General features: G+C 40.1%; 2 protein-coding genes across 4 annotated transcripts in view; one reads left to right on the forward strand and one right to left on the reverse strand.

The window, feature by feature from the left end:
- Window positions 1-873: 873 nt before the first annotated feature.
- tstd3 (thiosulfate sulfurtransferase like domain containing 3) lies at window positions 874-5,398 on the reverse strand. Its single transcript, XM_004077597.5, has 4 exons — window positions 5,108-5,398; window positions 4,856-5,023; window positions 3,361-3,520; window positions 874-3,218 (listed from the first exon to the last, which is right to left on the reverse strand). Exons 1-4 carry the CDS (start codon window positions 5,235-5,237, stop codon window positions 3,161-3,163), a joined length of 516 nt encoding a protein of 171 aa, XP_004077645.1. The 5' UTR covers window positions 5,238-5,398; the 3' UTR covers window positions 874-3,160.
- A 2,462-nt stretch (window positions 5,399-7,860) lies between these two features.
- The window catches only part of usp45 (ubiquitin specific peptidase 45), a 29,766-nt gene continuing 22,773 nt past the window's right edge, over window positions 7,861-14,853 (forward strand). For 2 of the 3 annotated variants that reach the window (XM_011484841.4, XM_011484842.4), the window contains exons 1-5: window positions 7,861-8,166; window positions 8,703-8,813; window positions 9,163-9,332; window positions 11,431-11,531; window positions 12,545-12,645. In XM_011484841.4, coding sequence (XP_011483143.1) covers window positions 8,711-8,813; window positions 9,163-9,332; window positions 11,431-11,531; window positions 12,545-12,645 — 475 coding nt within the window. In that variant the 5' untranslated portion in view covers window positions 7,861-8,166; window positions 8,703-8,710. The remainder of the gene's footprint in view (window positions 8,167-8,702; window positions 8,814-9,162; window positions 9,333-11,430; window positions 11,532-12,544; window positions 12,646-14,853) is intronic. The other variant, XM_078933772.1, reaches the window with a different exon arrangement.

A 14,853-nucleotide genomic window follows, 5' to 3' on the forward strand; every position in this document is an offset into this window, starting at 1 on the left:
TCTCTCTCTCTCTCTCTCTCTCTCTCTCTCTCTCTCTCTCTCTCTATATATATGTATATTTATAAACTTTTTTAAAGATTGATGAGGTTTTAATAATTGTTTTTTTCATGACTAACGTATCTAACATGACTTGCGAGTAAAGTTGCACCATGACGTTGGAATGATAAACAATTTCTACAACTATTATCCAGATGAGCACATTTTAAATGTGTTTTCTGTTATTACAAATACAGGCAAAACAAAATTGTACAAGCTAAGAAAACGCCCCGTTCATGTTTAAGTTCATTTATTCTTCTTACTTCATGTTTGCAGCAGGATTTCGCTGCACAATATCAGTGTTTATGCCCTAACAACGAGGACAGCAGCTCAGAGTGAGCAGAAATAGCGTCAGCTTGTTTATGGGGGTCGTTTGCTCGTGCCAGGGAAAAGTCATGACGGGGTCAGTGTCCTTCCACTGACAATGACTCAGAATCAGCAAGCTGCTTTGAAACTTTGAGATAAAGACTGATAAGAATTTGGAGCAAACTGACATGGTTGATGCTGTTTGGACTCTCAGCTGAGGCTGTAAAGCTCGGGTGAAATAAAGAGCAAAGTTTGCAGCTCAGCAGTGGAAGCATTCTTCTCTGCTGAAAACAATAACCATGACCACTGATGAAGCAACCTGTTAATGTTCCTTTGAGGGTCAGTGGCAAATTCAAACGGAGACTCAGTGGCCATTAGACACAGCCCTTCAACACAGTAGATCATCCCTGCGCCTGTCAGCTCACCAGCCATCCCTCTGTCTATTTTAATCCCACATATTCACCAAATGAGTGGTCTCTGAGGTCATTTCTGCAGGACGCACCTTCAACCAGTACAAATAAAGAAACAGTATTTTTATGGATAAAAACACAAGTTTTATTTTGAAATTATTGTAGCAGCAAATGTTATCTATTTACAAACGTATTCCTCAAAAACAAAATTAAAAGAGGATTAATCAACTCTCTGCAAAACAAACCCATCATTGTACATAAAAGGTGAAAACCATTCTGCACTTTCTCCACTCTAGCAATCACTCAGTATTTTAAGGAGTTATGAATTTCAGCTGATAAACAGTTTTCAAGTCACTTGAAGGAATATTGCATTTTTTTGCAGTTTTTTTTTAGCCCTGCTTTTGTACTAAAGCTGAACTTAAATAACACAAAACCAAGGAAACACTTAAACCGCTGTAAGGCTGCCACTTGAAGGTTAAAAGCACAGACAAGTGGGGACTTAGACGGGAAGGAGAAATCTTTCACTGGTGCCATGAACCAATCAGAGTGTTCACTTGAGATAAGGAAATCATTTTCCAGGCATGACTTGGATTTCTTTCAACCAGCAGAGCTGCCGTTAGTGCTACTACTCAGTAGTGTTGTTCCAAACGATTTAATTACCGGTACTTCATATAAACTTTTTGTTATGGCTGCAAGCTTCCATCTTGATGAAATCTGAAGCTGATTAGTGAAAAACTTACAAAAAAATGTGGAAAAGTGCTTCATTTAAAAAACCTGGTATGGAGTGTGCAAACTAAGCTCTGTTCGGCTCTCATTAGTTAAGGGTCAATGGTCGACGAAGTGTGCATTATTGGAAATTAATGCACACCGTGGAAGCCTGAACCGTCCTCCGCAAAGTTGCTTCAGCGAAGAGAGTTGATTTTTTATAATGCACACTTCGAAAAAAATCAATGAAAGTCCTGTTATCTGTCACACACCTAAGTGTGTGAAATTTGTTCTCCGCATTTGACCAATCTCCTGGGGGAGGGGTGAGCTGCAGACACAGCCGCTTGGGAACAATTTAGTGGTTTAACCCCCCAATCCAACCCCTTAATGCTGAGTGTCAAGCAGGGTGGCATTAGGTCCCATTTTTGGAGTCTTTGGTGTGACTCGGCCTGGATTTGAACTCATGACCTTCCAGTCACTGGGCAGACACTCTACCACAAGGCCATTATCCCACTTGTACCATGGTCTCTTACAAAAGAAATTCAACCATTTTTTACTGCTTCATTCTTATTATTTTTTCCTTTTTCGAACGCTTTCTTAACTAAAAGTGGAATATTTGCTACGTGGTGTGGCGCGTTGACCTGGGCTGCAGCGACAAAAGAAAGCCATATACATGCTGATGGTTAAACAAACCATCGGATCAGAGAGAAAGTTCCTCTTACCACTTCTTTTTGTCCAGATGATGAAGCAAAAGTTTGTTTTTTTAAAGAAGCCGGTGCAGTAATCTAGAACATTTAAGCTTTGTGACCAGAACTTCTTTTTAGACGTGCATTATCATTGTGCATTATCACTTTTTGATGCACACCCAGCAGTCAGAATCAAGTATTCACCAGGACCATGGTATAATGGGGTATTAAGTACTATGGGGGACAAAGTTGTAAGGAAGTGCACAAAAAATCAGTTAAATTGGCCTTTAATCACAGGCATCAAACTGCAGTCCTAAAAGGTTTCCTGCTTGAGCTCTAACTAACGCTGCTTCTGTTGTCTCCTATGGCCAAAACGCACCTGGCTCAGGTAATCTGCATCAGGCAGAGTGTGGCTGTTTGTGAAACCAGCAGGACACCGGCCATCGAGGCCTGGAGTTTGACACACCTGCACTTCATGAAAGAAACAAATGTTCAGGGATTGCTGGAAACAAAGCAGTTTATAGCTATTTCTTGATAATCATGTCGTGCTTAATGAGTTGTAAATGTTGGCTTTTCTAACTTTAGGAACTTTTCCAATCACACTTTAAAAAAAATCCTCCAGAACAAGGATCAAACTAAAATCTAGACAAATGAAAATCTGCTTTTTCTGTAACATTTTTGACATGCTCTTTAGAATATAACAATTAATAGAGATCTCCAAGATGTCCCATGTGGAAAAAAGAGCCGCCTACTCGTTTGAGGAGTTTAAAAGACACAAGACTCCTGAAGCCCTGAAGCTGATAAGCTTCAGCTTATTGATGAGCTAAGCAGTGTCCTGCACCTCCATCAGCAACAGCAACCCTGGCAGGAAGGAAGGCTTTTCCCTGCAGTCATGTAGCAGAGACTTAAAGAAGCTGCGAAGAACGGTGTGGCTGCTTTTGGAGGGGAAGACGCCTCATCTTCTGCTGTTGATGTGTCCTGCCTGAATAAACGACATCCGTTTCCAAAATCAGTGGGTCACTTCAGATCTTCACGTTCAGCCCAGCCTTGCCATCCATCTGGGTAATGCTGGGCGCTGAAACAGAACCAGGAAAAAAAATCTCAACCAAAAGGTAGCTTTTAGAAACATTCTATTAGTATTTTAGGACTAAGAAACTCAAATCTATTTGTACATAAAAAGCCTCCAAGAACTAGGATTGAGGTTTTGTCTGTCTCACTCTTTAAATCCCAACGAGGCAGCTGTGTCGAGAGCGGCTTTGCTCCTGATGCCCGCCAAGCACAGGAACACGATGTTGTCCCTCCGGCGAGGCATTTCAGCACCAAACTTTTCTCTGAAGTCTTCTGGACTCAGCTGGAGAGCAGTGTTGACTTGACCCACTGGTGTAGTGAAACAAAGACAGGTCAAGGGTTTCAACTATGTCACTGACTTACTGTGTCTCATGATGAGCAGAACCTAATCAACAATGTCTATAGCTGCATGATGGATATGGAATTGGGGACGCCAAAAACCATTCTGAACTGCTCAAACTACAACTTTGATAAATGATCAGAAACATCCTTCATGGAACTGAAACTAAACAAATAATCTAAAGTTCTTTTTTTCTGATTCTGTAATATAATACTGTATGAAATATGTCCTTCCGGTGTCGTAGAACCAGTGCTGATGTACTGTGCGAGTGTTTGGTTTGCTGCTAGTTGGGCTTCAGACAAGAAGGCCCTGCATTTATTATCGTCTTATGATCCTTAATGCACCTCAGCATGGTTACATTTCATTACGGTCCTTGTATTATGGCAATAAAGCTTTCTCTGTATTTGAAATACATTTCTATTGTAGTTATGGTCATAAAGTACATGAGCCTATTAGATCAGATGAGATCACGTGGATAAAAGTGTTGTTCTTTATTTAGAAATTACGTCCACATCAGCAAATAATTTTTAGCTTTATGCAAGTGAGTTTGTTTCTTTTGTTTTTAAGACACGCAGGGTTTTAGAAGGTAGGTTAATAAAGTTAAATAAAAATCAAATAGAAAGGTTTTCTGTTCTTAAAATGTTTTAAATAAATAAATTCATCCTTGTTTAATTATACATGGAAACATGCTGTTAGCTTGATTTTTATACTGTTATGATCGGTCAAAACTGTTCAGAAAATAATATATTTCTATGAACACACGCTGTTGAATATTTGATTGTGTTTCTGTCCAGCGGCTCTGTGCTGTTGTGTAGTTGTTTTTTTATTCAGAACACAGGTGACATACAGTAAAAAGCAAAGAACAGTAAACTGTACATCAATTGAAGTAAACACCAGAGGGGACACATACACAAAAATAAACTTATATTAAATTATAAAGCTGGGCAAAATGACATGTTTTAACTGCTTTTTTGTTTGTACTGGGAGAAATGGAATGTTACTAAAACCTAATTTGGGCTGATCAATAAAAATAAAAAAATTGGAATTTTATTGCTAAATTTAGTTTTATGAATATAATACTTAAGTTAGTAAAATCAGCAGATTTATTAAATAAAATTTAGACGAAAGTTTCTGATCATAATTAATGAAACCAAGATGTTTTTCCAATGTTAAAGTAAAATTTGTATAAATTTTAGTTTGGATCAGATTTGTTAATGTGTCTCAAGTGCTGCCGTGTTGTTTTAAATGATGCTGCGTGCGTCCTTACAAATAAGTGTATTTTTATGTTTCAGAGCAAGACTTACGGGGGACGTTCACGGACCCTGGGATAAAGCCATACTCCCTGAGCTCCCACGGCTCCCGGACGTCTATCACCACCGCGTTCCCGTCATTCAGGCGCTGCTTTAGCTGCTCGTAACTGACCTCAGTGCTCAGCGGCTCTGAACTGTACCCGCGGAGCTGCAACTCGGTGCCTGAAAACAAAACAAAGTAAACTTGACGATCTCTTAAAAACACACACAACGAGTCACATGATAAGCAGATGTCAGTCTTGAGACCTTGGCGACTGTTGTAAAAGACGGGCACACAGCTTCGCCCTACCGGGACAGAAGCTCTCCACGGGACAGAACTATCCCACAAAAGTCGAGGGACAACCCCAACAAACCTCCAACATCCCCTGAACGCCATGTGTTGCTAATGAATTTGTACGGAGACCCTTTGTTCTCAGCCTCTTAGGGCATAAAACCAGTCAACAAAGCTTAAAACACGGCTGCAATAAGACAATCTAGTAAACTTATGCGATGAACTAGCGCTCAATGGCTGAAACAGACAAGACCTCGACTGCGCCTGCGCTGGACTACGGATCGTCTAGAGGGTAAAAAATGTACACACAAAAAATACGGGCTCCCCTATATTAAAATAAAAACACTATCGCGCAATTATTAGATAGTTAGATAGATAGATGACTTTATTAATCCCACAATGGGGAAATTTCATTTATCTGTGGCAGCAACACGACATTCAGAAATAATCTATATAATATAACATTAATAAAGGACATCACAAATTACATTTATATTAGATAATTAAAAATATTACTAAAATTATTATGAAAAATTATTATCAAAAATGAGATTCTTATTAAATAAAGAAATAAATATTAAATAAATACAGCTGCAAAAGTGTAAAAAACATGCGGTCTGCAAAACATGTAAACTGTAAAAAAACATTGCAAATTTTTTCAAAATACAGAAATAACTAATGAAGTTCACACCAAGAACAAAAAAAAAAACAACTGTTCAGGAACAAAAAACAATTTAAAATTGAAAACAACAACTACAACAAAAGTAAATGAATCAATGACTAAACAGAAAAACACCCCTGGGACCGTGGAGTGTCACTTTGACACGGTGTTGTACAGTCTGATGGCGGTGGGGAGGAATGACCTGCGGTGGCGTTCCTTCTTACACTGAGGGTGCAACAGTCTTGTGCTGAAGGAGCTGGTCAGCGCCTCTACAGTTTGGTGTAGGGGTGGGAGGGGTTATCCATGATGGATGTCAGCTTAGCTAACATCCTCCTGTCCGCCACCTCCTCGATGGACTCAAGTGTGCAGCCCAGGACAGAGCCGGCCCTCCTAACCAGTTTGTTAAGCCTCCTCAAGTCTCTGCCTGCACTGCCCCCCGCCCAGCACACAATTCCATAAAGGACCACTGAGGCCACCACAGTGTCGTAAAAGGTCCTCAGCAGCTGTCTGCACACGCCAAAGGACCTCAGTCTCCTCAGCAGGTGAAGGCGACTCTGGCCCCTCCTGTACAGAGCATCCGTGTTGTTGGACCAGTCAAGTCTGTTGTTCAGGTGAACACCCAGATATTTAAATGTGTCCACGACCTCAATGTCTGAACCCTGGATGATCACCGGTGACTGTGATGGTGAGGACCTCCTGAAGTCCAGGATCAGCTCCTTTGTCTTGCTGGTGTTAAGCAGCAGGTGGTTAACTTCACACCAGCTAACAAAGTCAGTGATGACCCCCCTGTACTCCTGCTCATCCCCCCCTGATACACAGCCCACAATGGCACTGTCATCTGAGAACTTCTGCAGATGACAGTGGTGGGAGTTGTAGGTGAAGTCTGATGTGTACAGGGTAAACAGGAATGGGGAGAGCACAGTCCCTTGAGGTGCCCCCGTGCTGCAGACCACCACATCAGACACACAGTCACGCAGCCTCACAAACTGTGGCCTGTCTGTGAGGTAGTTGATGGTCCAAGCAACCAGATGTTGGTCCACACCTGCAACCTCCAGCTTCCTCCTCAGCAGTGATGGCTGAATTGTGTTGAAAGCACTGGAGAAAATCAAAAAACATGACTCTCACAGTGCTCCCAGGGGCCTCCAGGTGAGACAGGGCCCGATGCTGCAGGTAGATGATGGCGTCATCCACCCCGATGCCTGGTCGATATGCAAACTGCAGCGGGTCCAGTGCTGAGCTCACCTGAGTGCGGAGATGGCTGAGGATGATCCTCTCCATAGCCTTCATCAGGTGGGAAGTCAAGGCGACAGGTCTGAAGTGGTTCGGTTCCGTAGGACGAGGTACCTTTGGAACCGGAACCAGGCAGGAAGTCCTCCAGAGGACTGGTACCTTCTCCAGTCTGAGGCTCATATTAAATATGAACAGCATCACCACACAGAGCTGGTTCATTCCTTTATTGGTCATAAACCTATATAAAACAATCTGTATTTTCTTGACGATAGATAGATAGATAGATAGATAGATAGATAGATAGATAGATAGATAGATAGATAGATAGATAGATAGATAGATAGATAGATAGATAGATAGATAGATAGATAGATAGATAGATAGATAGATAGATAGATAGATAGATAGATAGATAGATAGATAGATAGATAGATAGATAGATAGATAGATAGATAGATAGATAGATAGATAGATAGATAGATAGATAGATAGATAGATAGATAGATAAACTTTATTGCGGACTCGTAGTCCATAGTACAAAAACCTACAAAAAAAGACACACAGACACCCAATTATATTTAAATTAAATACTTGTGCAAATTCCCCAGTAAAACTACTGTAATTTCAGAACCTCATTTCAACTTTCCCTAAACTTAGCAAGAGCAAATATGTTACGGTTTACAAATAGATAGTAAACATAGAAAGTTCAGTGTCACAGTGTGAACCTGATATTTATGTCTAAAATCATGTTGGGCTTTTTTTTTTTTTTTTTTTTTTTTTTATCTTTTTCCAAATTAAGAACAAACTAAAATAAATTAGAAAAGTTCTACGGGCCCTGAACGCCGCATCCGACCAGTGGAGTTGCCGTAGTGCGTCACGTTAAACTATGCTTTTGGCTATTGCTACCAACAGCTTACCGACTTTTATTTTTAACTAAATTAAATAATAAAGAACAGCAAAGAAACTGCTACAATTACAGTCGTTTAAATTTTATCATCGCGTTCTTTCCAAGGAGGTGATATTTCGGAGTGGTGTATGAAAGTAATTGTGGTCATTTCTGGGCTAGCTAAAGTAGCTAGCTTGTCTGTTAGGCAGAGTTGACATCTCTCAGCTAACACAGAGTTTAGAAGCTAACTGGAAGAGGTGAGTTCAAATTGATGTATTACTTATCTTAACAGGAAAAACTAAACTTCATTCGCTTTTGAACTTGCTTTGTAAGGGGATATAGTGACATATATTGTAAAGGCCAACGAACATTTGATTGATTTAGCAATGTCGCTAATCTATTTCCTTTTATGTTGAATGCTTTTTGACTTTGTTGGAAAATGCAGTCTGGTTTAAAGCAATTCCCGTTGACGTCAGTGATCTTATATAACAACAACAGCCCTGCAGCTAAAGCTACACAAACTTGGGATGGAATGAAACCAAAAGACTTGGACTGGGGCTACATTAGAAATGAGTTACCAAAGATTGTTATTCTTTCTAGAATATTTTCACTCTATGTTGCAGATTCAGCTATTGTTTGTGTTGCTTCTTTTGTTCTTGGTATAAAAGACTCTTTGATCTGTAGATTAAACTACAACTGTTTTATTTTATTTGTTGTAGTGTTTAAATAAAGTTATGTTAGTTTTTGTTTACTTGTATGTAGCATTATTCAGTTGTACATCCGTCCTCTTCAGACCTCCAGATGCGGCTAAAGGACCCCTTTTCTTCGAAAGCTGTTGAGATGACTAAGCGGACCAACAAACCGCGGAAACCCAGAGATGAAGAGTCATCAGATGAAGTCAGTGGTATGTGGACAAATGACAGGCATTTACTTTACATGGCTTCTTTATCTGTGTGATGACTTTGAATAATTTAAAATAGTTGTAATAAGTACAAAACATAATCACCTTTCACAATATTTATAGTTATGAAGAGGGAAATTAGTTTTTAATTGAAACCGTGAATCAAAATAAATATATTTACAACCTAAATTTTCAATTCTTCTGATTTATTATAATGCTGTGAGAGTCAGCTGCCTTGAGTTTAATCTTTATTGGCTTCTATTGATCAGTACATTTGTCTCAGTTGTTTTGTATAAAGCCCAGACCTCTTCCTCTGGTTTTAAGAAATACATCTGTGCTACTTTTTACTGAGGACTGACATGCCAGCATGTAAATAAAGCCGTGGACCTGGGCTCTGTGAAGAAGTCGGTCCTCTCAGGCATGTGGCTGGTGTGTTCAGACTGCCTGAAGGAAAGGACCATGATTGACGGAGAGCCAGTAGCATCCCATGACATCCTAGTATGCTTAAAATGCGGTTTCCAGGTAAGATTTCCAACAGTTTTTGTAAATGTGATTGACATAAAAGACTCCCTGCATAGCTCGTAAACCAATCATTTGAGTTTTCTATTTAGATTTAAAGATTTTATTTTTACCCTTTGAAGGGATGAACTTCTTATTTGGATTATTAGCAGGGGAATCTGTTTTCTCTGGTTAGAGCAGGGGTGTCAAACTCATTTTCACTGAGGGCCACATCAGCATAGTGGTTGTCCTTGAAGGGTCAGATATAACTTATACATGTGAGTAAAAGTAATGAAAAATAAATGTAACTACTCTTTAATGATAAATAAGTCATTATTTATTTATTCTAACTTTTTAAAGTGACAATTACAGTTACATAGAAAGCATATGTTTGCTTGTTACTCTAGCATAAATCTTTTTGCATTTGATTCTGTCAATTAGGTTATATGGACAGAGTTTAAGTCCTAATATATAGACGCCCACTCCCATAATTCAAGTCCAATTCCCCCTAGAGATGAATAAATACACATCAATTTTTTATTTTATTTTAAGAAATCAAAAACTTTCATGCTCTCGCGGGCCACATAAAATGACATGGAGGGCCACATTTGGCCCCCGGGCCTTGAGTTTGACACATGTGGGTTAGAGACTTACAGATCAGACATTAGAAATGTTTTTTCTATTGCTTATTGGTTGAATAGTTCAAATGGCATAATATTCATAGCCTCACTGTTTTGTGAAGAATGACATGCTTTTCCACACATTTTATACTTTGTATCAAACTATAGCTGAATGGAAGATATCACTGCTCAATTGTTTCTCTTCATTCTTCATTCTCTTTACCTCAGTCTTAGTCATGTTAGAAACATTGGTGCATCTATGATTGTTAGGTGCGCCTGTGAACAAAAACTAAACAGAACTGTAAAGTGATGAGGACAAGAAAAGAATGGGCTTCACAGAAAAAAAACAAGAGCAAACTTGAGACAATTTTTGTCTATTGAGAGGAGATGTGCATGAGGGAGTCCAGTTACCTGGATGTGTACAGATCCATGCATGCAGAGCATGTCTGTCTGCATTGAGGAACAGAGCGGGCATTTTTATGAACATGTTCTAAAGGTTTTTTGTTTGTCTGTGGTGAAAAGTGAAACTTTCCCTGCTGCTGTTGTTGCAGCAGCAGGGAAAGTGTTCCTCCTGTTTCTAACAAAAGAAAAGCTGACAAAGCAAAGTTAAATAATAAACAAACCAAGAGAAGCCGACACAAGAAAATACAAATGATGATACTTTTAGCCGTGCGACAGACTGGCGAACTGTCCAGGATGCCCCCTGCCTTTGCCCACAAGTGTTCGGGATAGGCTCCAGCAGCCCTGTGACCCCGAAAGGGACAAAACGGTTTAGAAGATGAACGAATGAATGAATGATGGATATAAAATGTATGATCAACACAAAGCACACAAACACAATCATACTCACACACACAGATTACAGCTTTGACTTCCATCATCCTAACACAGTTTTTCAAAGCATATTTAATCAAAACACAGAACAAAATTGAATTTTAAAATACTAAATAGGAAAAATGAAAGATATTTACATATCATTTAGGATTATGGAAACAAAAGCAGGTTAAATGTATTGAGAATGCTCTCTTAAATAATGTGATTGATGTATAAGTCCTCCTAGAGGTGGGAAGGTTATTCCATTCTTTGGGAGCAGATTTCTATCAAACCTGGGGGTGAAAAAAAACTGCATATTTCAGATGTATGCATTTAGAAATGAACTGTGAATAATGATATTGTCTTCAGGCTGACCGTGAGAAACAACTTAGCTGCTGGTACATAGTGGTGTATTGGGTCATATAGGGGCAGCGGAGCACAAAGCAACCTAAGTTGTTGTAAATGATGTCCAGAGAATGTACCGGTACATAAGCAGAAGTGGTATTGAAGTAGAGGATGTCTGCATAGTGAAGGAGAGGGAGCAGAAGTTGAGATTTTTCTAACATGGAAATTATAGCAACTGACTGATACAGTGCTTTAAGATAGGAAAGGTTGGTTCTGCGTTTGGGGTTTCTACAGAATAATTATACACCTTTTACCATAATTGTATTTTTTGTTTGGTTTTCCAGGGCTGCAATCAATCAGAGATCCAGCACGCGGTCAAGCATCACCAGGCCTTCCACCTGGAATCTCACTGCATCACCATCAGCTTAAACACATGGAAGGCCTGGTGAGAAACTCTGGAACTTTGTTCTGTCCTGTCATGAAGACGCTGTTTCTAGTTTCACAGTAAAGTGTTGGCATTCTGCCTGTTTTTGAGCTAACATGGAAGGAAAAGATGACAGTCTGTTGATGGCTGCCAAAGGGTGGCCGCAGATCCTTGAAGTCTTCAAAAGTTTTACATTTTGGGGAGCATGTGGACATCCCTGAGGCTTCTACTTTTGTTTTCCGGAATCCTTTTTCTTTTGGGGTGGGGGTCGAGAAGGAGGGTTTGGTTTAAGGGCACGGATGGCCAGTTTAGTTTAGTCTGTTTAGTTTAGAATTTACTTATTGAATTCTATGACCTCATGATCCTTATTGTTTTATGTTTACTATACAACTACCAGTTGAAGCCCATTCAGACGACTATTGTTGTAATATGGGGCTATATAGATAACATTGAATTGAATTAAATGAAATATAAGTGAACAAAAACAGGGCCTTATAAAGCATTAAGTTCTAGTGAATGGATCTTACATTTTGTTTCTCATCAATGTGATGTGATGTCCTTTCACACAAAAAAACCAACAAACATTTCCAGCATCCGCTGTCAGAAGGTCGTGAACTGGGCGTGTATCATTTAACCACAGCTAAGTGACTCAGGCTCCTTGGTGCAGAAAAATGAGAGTGTAAATTCATGCCTTGAGAGGAGTGGTGGTGGTTAGAACTGGTTAGCGGAAATCCTTATGAAGCAAATTGTATGGTTTTCTGAAAGACATTTAAATTTGGCGCCTTGGGGAACTGCAGACTCCGACTGTTTCATTTTCTTTGTTCATAGTCTTAAATTAGATTCTAAGAATTCTTCAAAAGGTCTTAAAAGTCTTTAAACGTAATATATGTAAGTCTGTTCTGAAGCTCTCTACACATAGGATGGCCTGTTAAAATTTTGACACTTAAAAATGCTTTTTAAAGTGTCCTCATAATGATGATTGACGTGATGTGTTTTCTGGGTTCCTCAAGTCTGTGACTCTGTGACTCCAACAGGTGTTTTGAATGCAACGAGGAGCTCTCCACCCACTGCAATAAGAAGGCTCTGGCTCAGACTCTCGACTTTCTACAAAAGCAGAGCACCAAAGCAACAACAGGTAAGGCTCCTGTAGAATAGAAACACTGAAGAACCAAGTGGGATTTGTAGGAACAGATACTGTTCTTTGTCAATATACTGTTTAGGCCTATGGCAGTTCAGCAAAATGTCATGTTATTGATTTATTATTGACCTGCCTGATTTAAAAAGAATAAATCATTAATTCCATAAGTTGGATGTAGTACATCTGCTCCCCCTGGTGGATTTGTACATCAATCTACTTTTCAAGTTAGATTAAAGTAGAATTTTTGAAAGAAAAGAAACAACTACCTTTAATCCATTTTAGTAGGAAGTTATGACATTTTGAAAGTTTAGTTTTACCAGTTTATGGTTTTTGCTGACAGTTATACTTGTGGTGAACGTTTCCCGCATGTCCTTTCACCTCAGTCAGGCCACCTGAGCCCTCATTGCCCAGTCGCTCAACCATAAAAGTATCACCCCTCTTAATTCTCGCTACACTGACACACATATGTACACCTTCTGTTCTTGCCTCCCCATGCCTGCCCTGCTTTGTTGGCATTTTAAAGGGTCTCCTAACAGACTGCAGCCCGACAGAGTGGTGGGTATCACCCCTCATGGTCTCTGTGTAGCCCACTGCCCGGTGCCCAGTGGCCAGCCGCCCAGTCAAGCTGGTCCCTCTTCTCTATCATGGCCGCAGAGTTGCAGGACTGATACTCTTGCAGTCCCCCACCCTCGCCCCCACCTTGCACGCCGGATGACTGCACATATTAGAGGAATTTAGCGCTTGAGAGGCTTCCCGCCTGGGTTCCCTGAAGAACAAGAGCAGCTGCGTGGGGTCCGTCCTCTGCCCTGGCGTTCTTTGTCTTACCATTGCTATCTGTTTCCATCCCTTGTTTGCTCCGTTGAGCTGCTGTGTGTCTCACCACCTCTGGGGCTGTGTGCTGCACTAGTGGGAGCCAGGGTCCTCAACAAGTCAGAGCAACTGGATTCCAGCAGCTGGAGCGCTCCAACTCTCTGAGGACACATGTTCACACAAGAAGGTCTCCAAAAGAAGGATTCTAAATAACATTTGCACACTTCTCGTCACAAAGTTTTTAAAGCTTGCAGCCATTGTTTTCCTTTAAACCACAAAACAGAAGTTAAACGCAGCTTTCAATTTATGTTGGTACCACAAGCAGAAAAGTCCTTCAAAGCAGGACTGTCGTTGTTCACGATTACTTCTCTCAAGTCACGTGACCACTGGTAGTCTAAGCGCTTCTTGACTGAGCCGGTGAAGTATGTGAGTGTCTACTGAAGGCATAATGGGGGGGCTCCATCAAACAGGTGGCAGTGCCTGCATTGACGGGCTCAGACTGTGAACGTGTCAAAAATAATTTGGCGTTTACAATCTCACTTGTTACACATCCAAGACAAGTTTTCACAAAACACAGAAATGACCTCTTTCCATCTGTTGGCTAAAGCTGGATCCATTTATCTGTGAGGCTGGGAAGAAGGGAAGTGGCTTACTTCAAATAACATATATCTGTTTCTCTGTAAATTACCTGTCACCTTTGCTGCCACTCGGTTGCTCCACACCGGCCAATAAAATGGGTAAAGAGGCGCCCAGCCGTTGTTGCAGCAGAGTAGATGCTTGTTGCCTGTTGAGGAGCTTGTGAAATTGCATTTCAGTGTGAAGGCCAGGTTTTTCTTTTTCTTTTTTCCACAAAGCTGCTCTTGTGTTTTTTTCCTATAGACATCAAGCACAAAAGAGCCTCTGCAAGGATTTTAATTTTTTTTTTTACCCCTGATTCTATAATAATTTTGTACAACAACAGCTTGGGAAAGAAAGAAAGTCGATTAACTGTGCTCTCTCACCATCAAGACCTTCAACTCAAGTGGCAGAGTCCCAGTAAAAAGCAAGTTGACCTCAGAAATCCAGGCTCCAGCTTGTAACAGCTGGCGAGTCTTTGTGGAGCAAATTAAAATGTTTGTGCAGGAAAATATCCGTGCTTGTTTCTCATTGAAAAACTGACAATTGCTTTTGTTTGGTGAATGTTTTCATTATTTAGACCTTTGTCTTTGCCTGAGTACACGGATCCAGTAAAGAGTCAGCATATTAGAGCTGCGTCAGCTTTATTTGTGTCAAATTTGGAGGTAACTGCATCGATCCTACAAATTAAAGAGTTAAACGCTGCGACACGTGCATCAAGGGAAATGATTACATTCTGTAAATGTTCTTTTTACACCAAATAATGCAAAATGTTATGAT

The sequence above is a fragment of the Oryzias latipes genome, chromosome 16, assembly GCF_053564925.1.
Source record: "Oryzias latipes strain Hd-rR chromosome 16, Olatipes_Hd-rR_3.1".
NCBI lineage: Eukaryota > Metazoa > Chordata > Actinopteri > Beloniformes > Adrianichthyidae > Oryzias > Oryzias latipes.

Bases quoted from the DNA above. Each gene is read 5' to 3' on its own strand.
- tstd3 (XM_004077597.5), bottom strand. From the start codon at position 5,237: ATGGCGTTCAGGGGATGTTGGAGGTTTGTTGGGGTTGTCCCTCGACTT. The intron at 5,024-5,107 runs GTCTCAAGACTG...TTTTGTTTTCAG, and splicing joins CTTTTACAACAGTCGCCAAG to GCACCGAGTTGCAGCTCCGC. The intron at 3,219-3,360 runs GTGAGACAGACA...GTTCTGTTTCAG, and splicing joins GCCTCGTTGGGATTTAAAGA to CGCCCAGCATTACCCAGATG.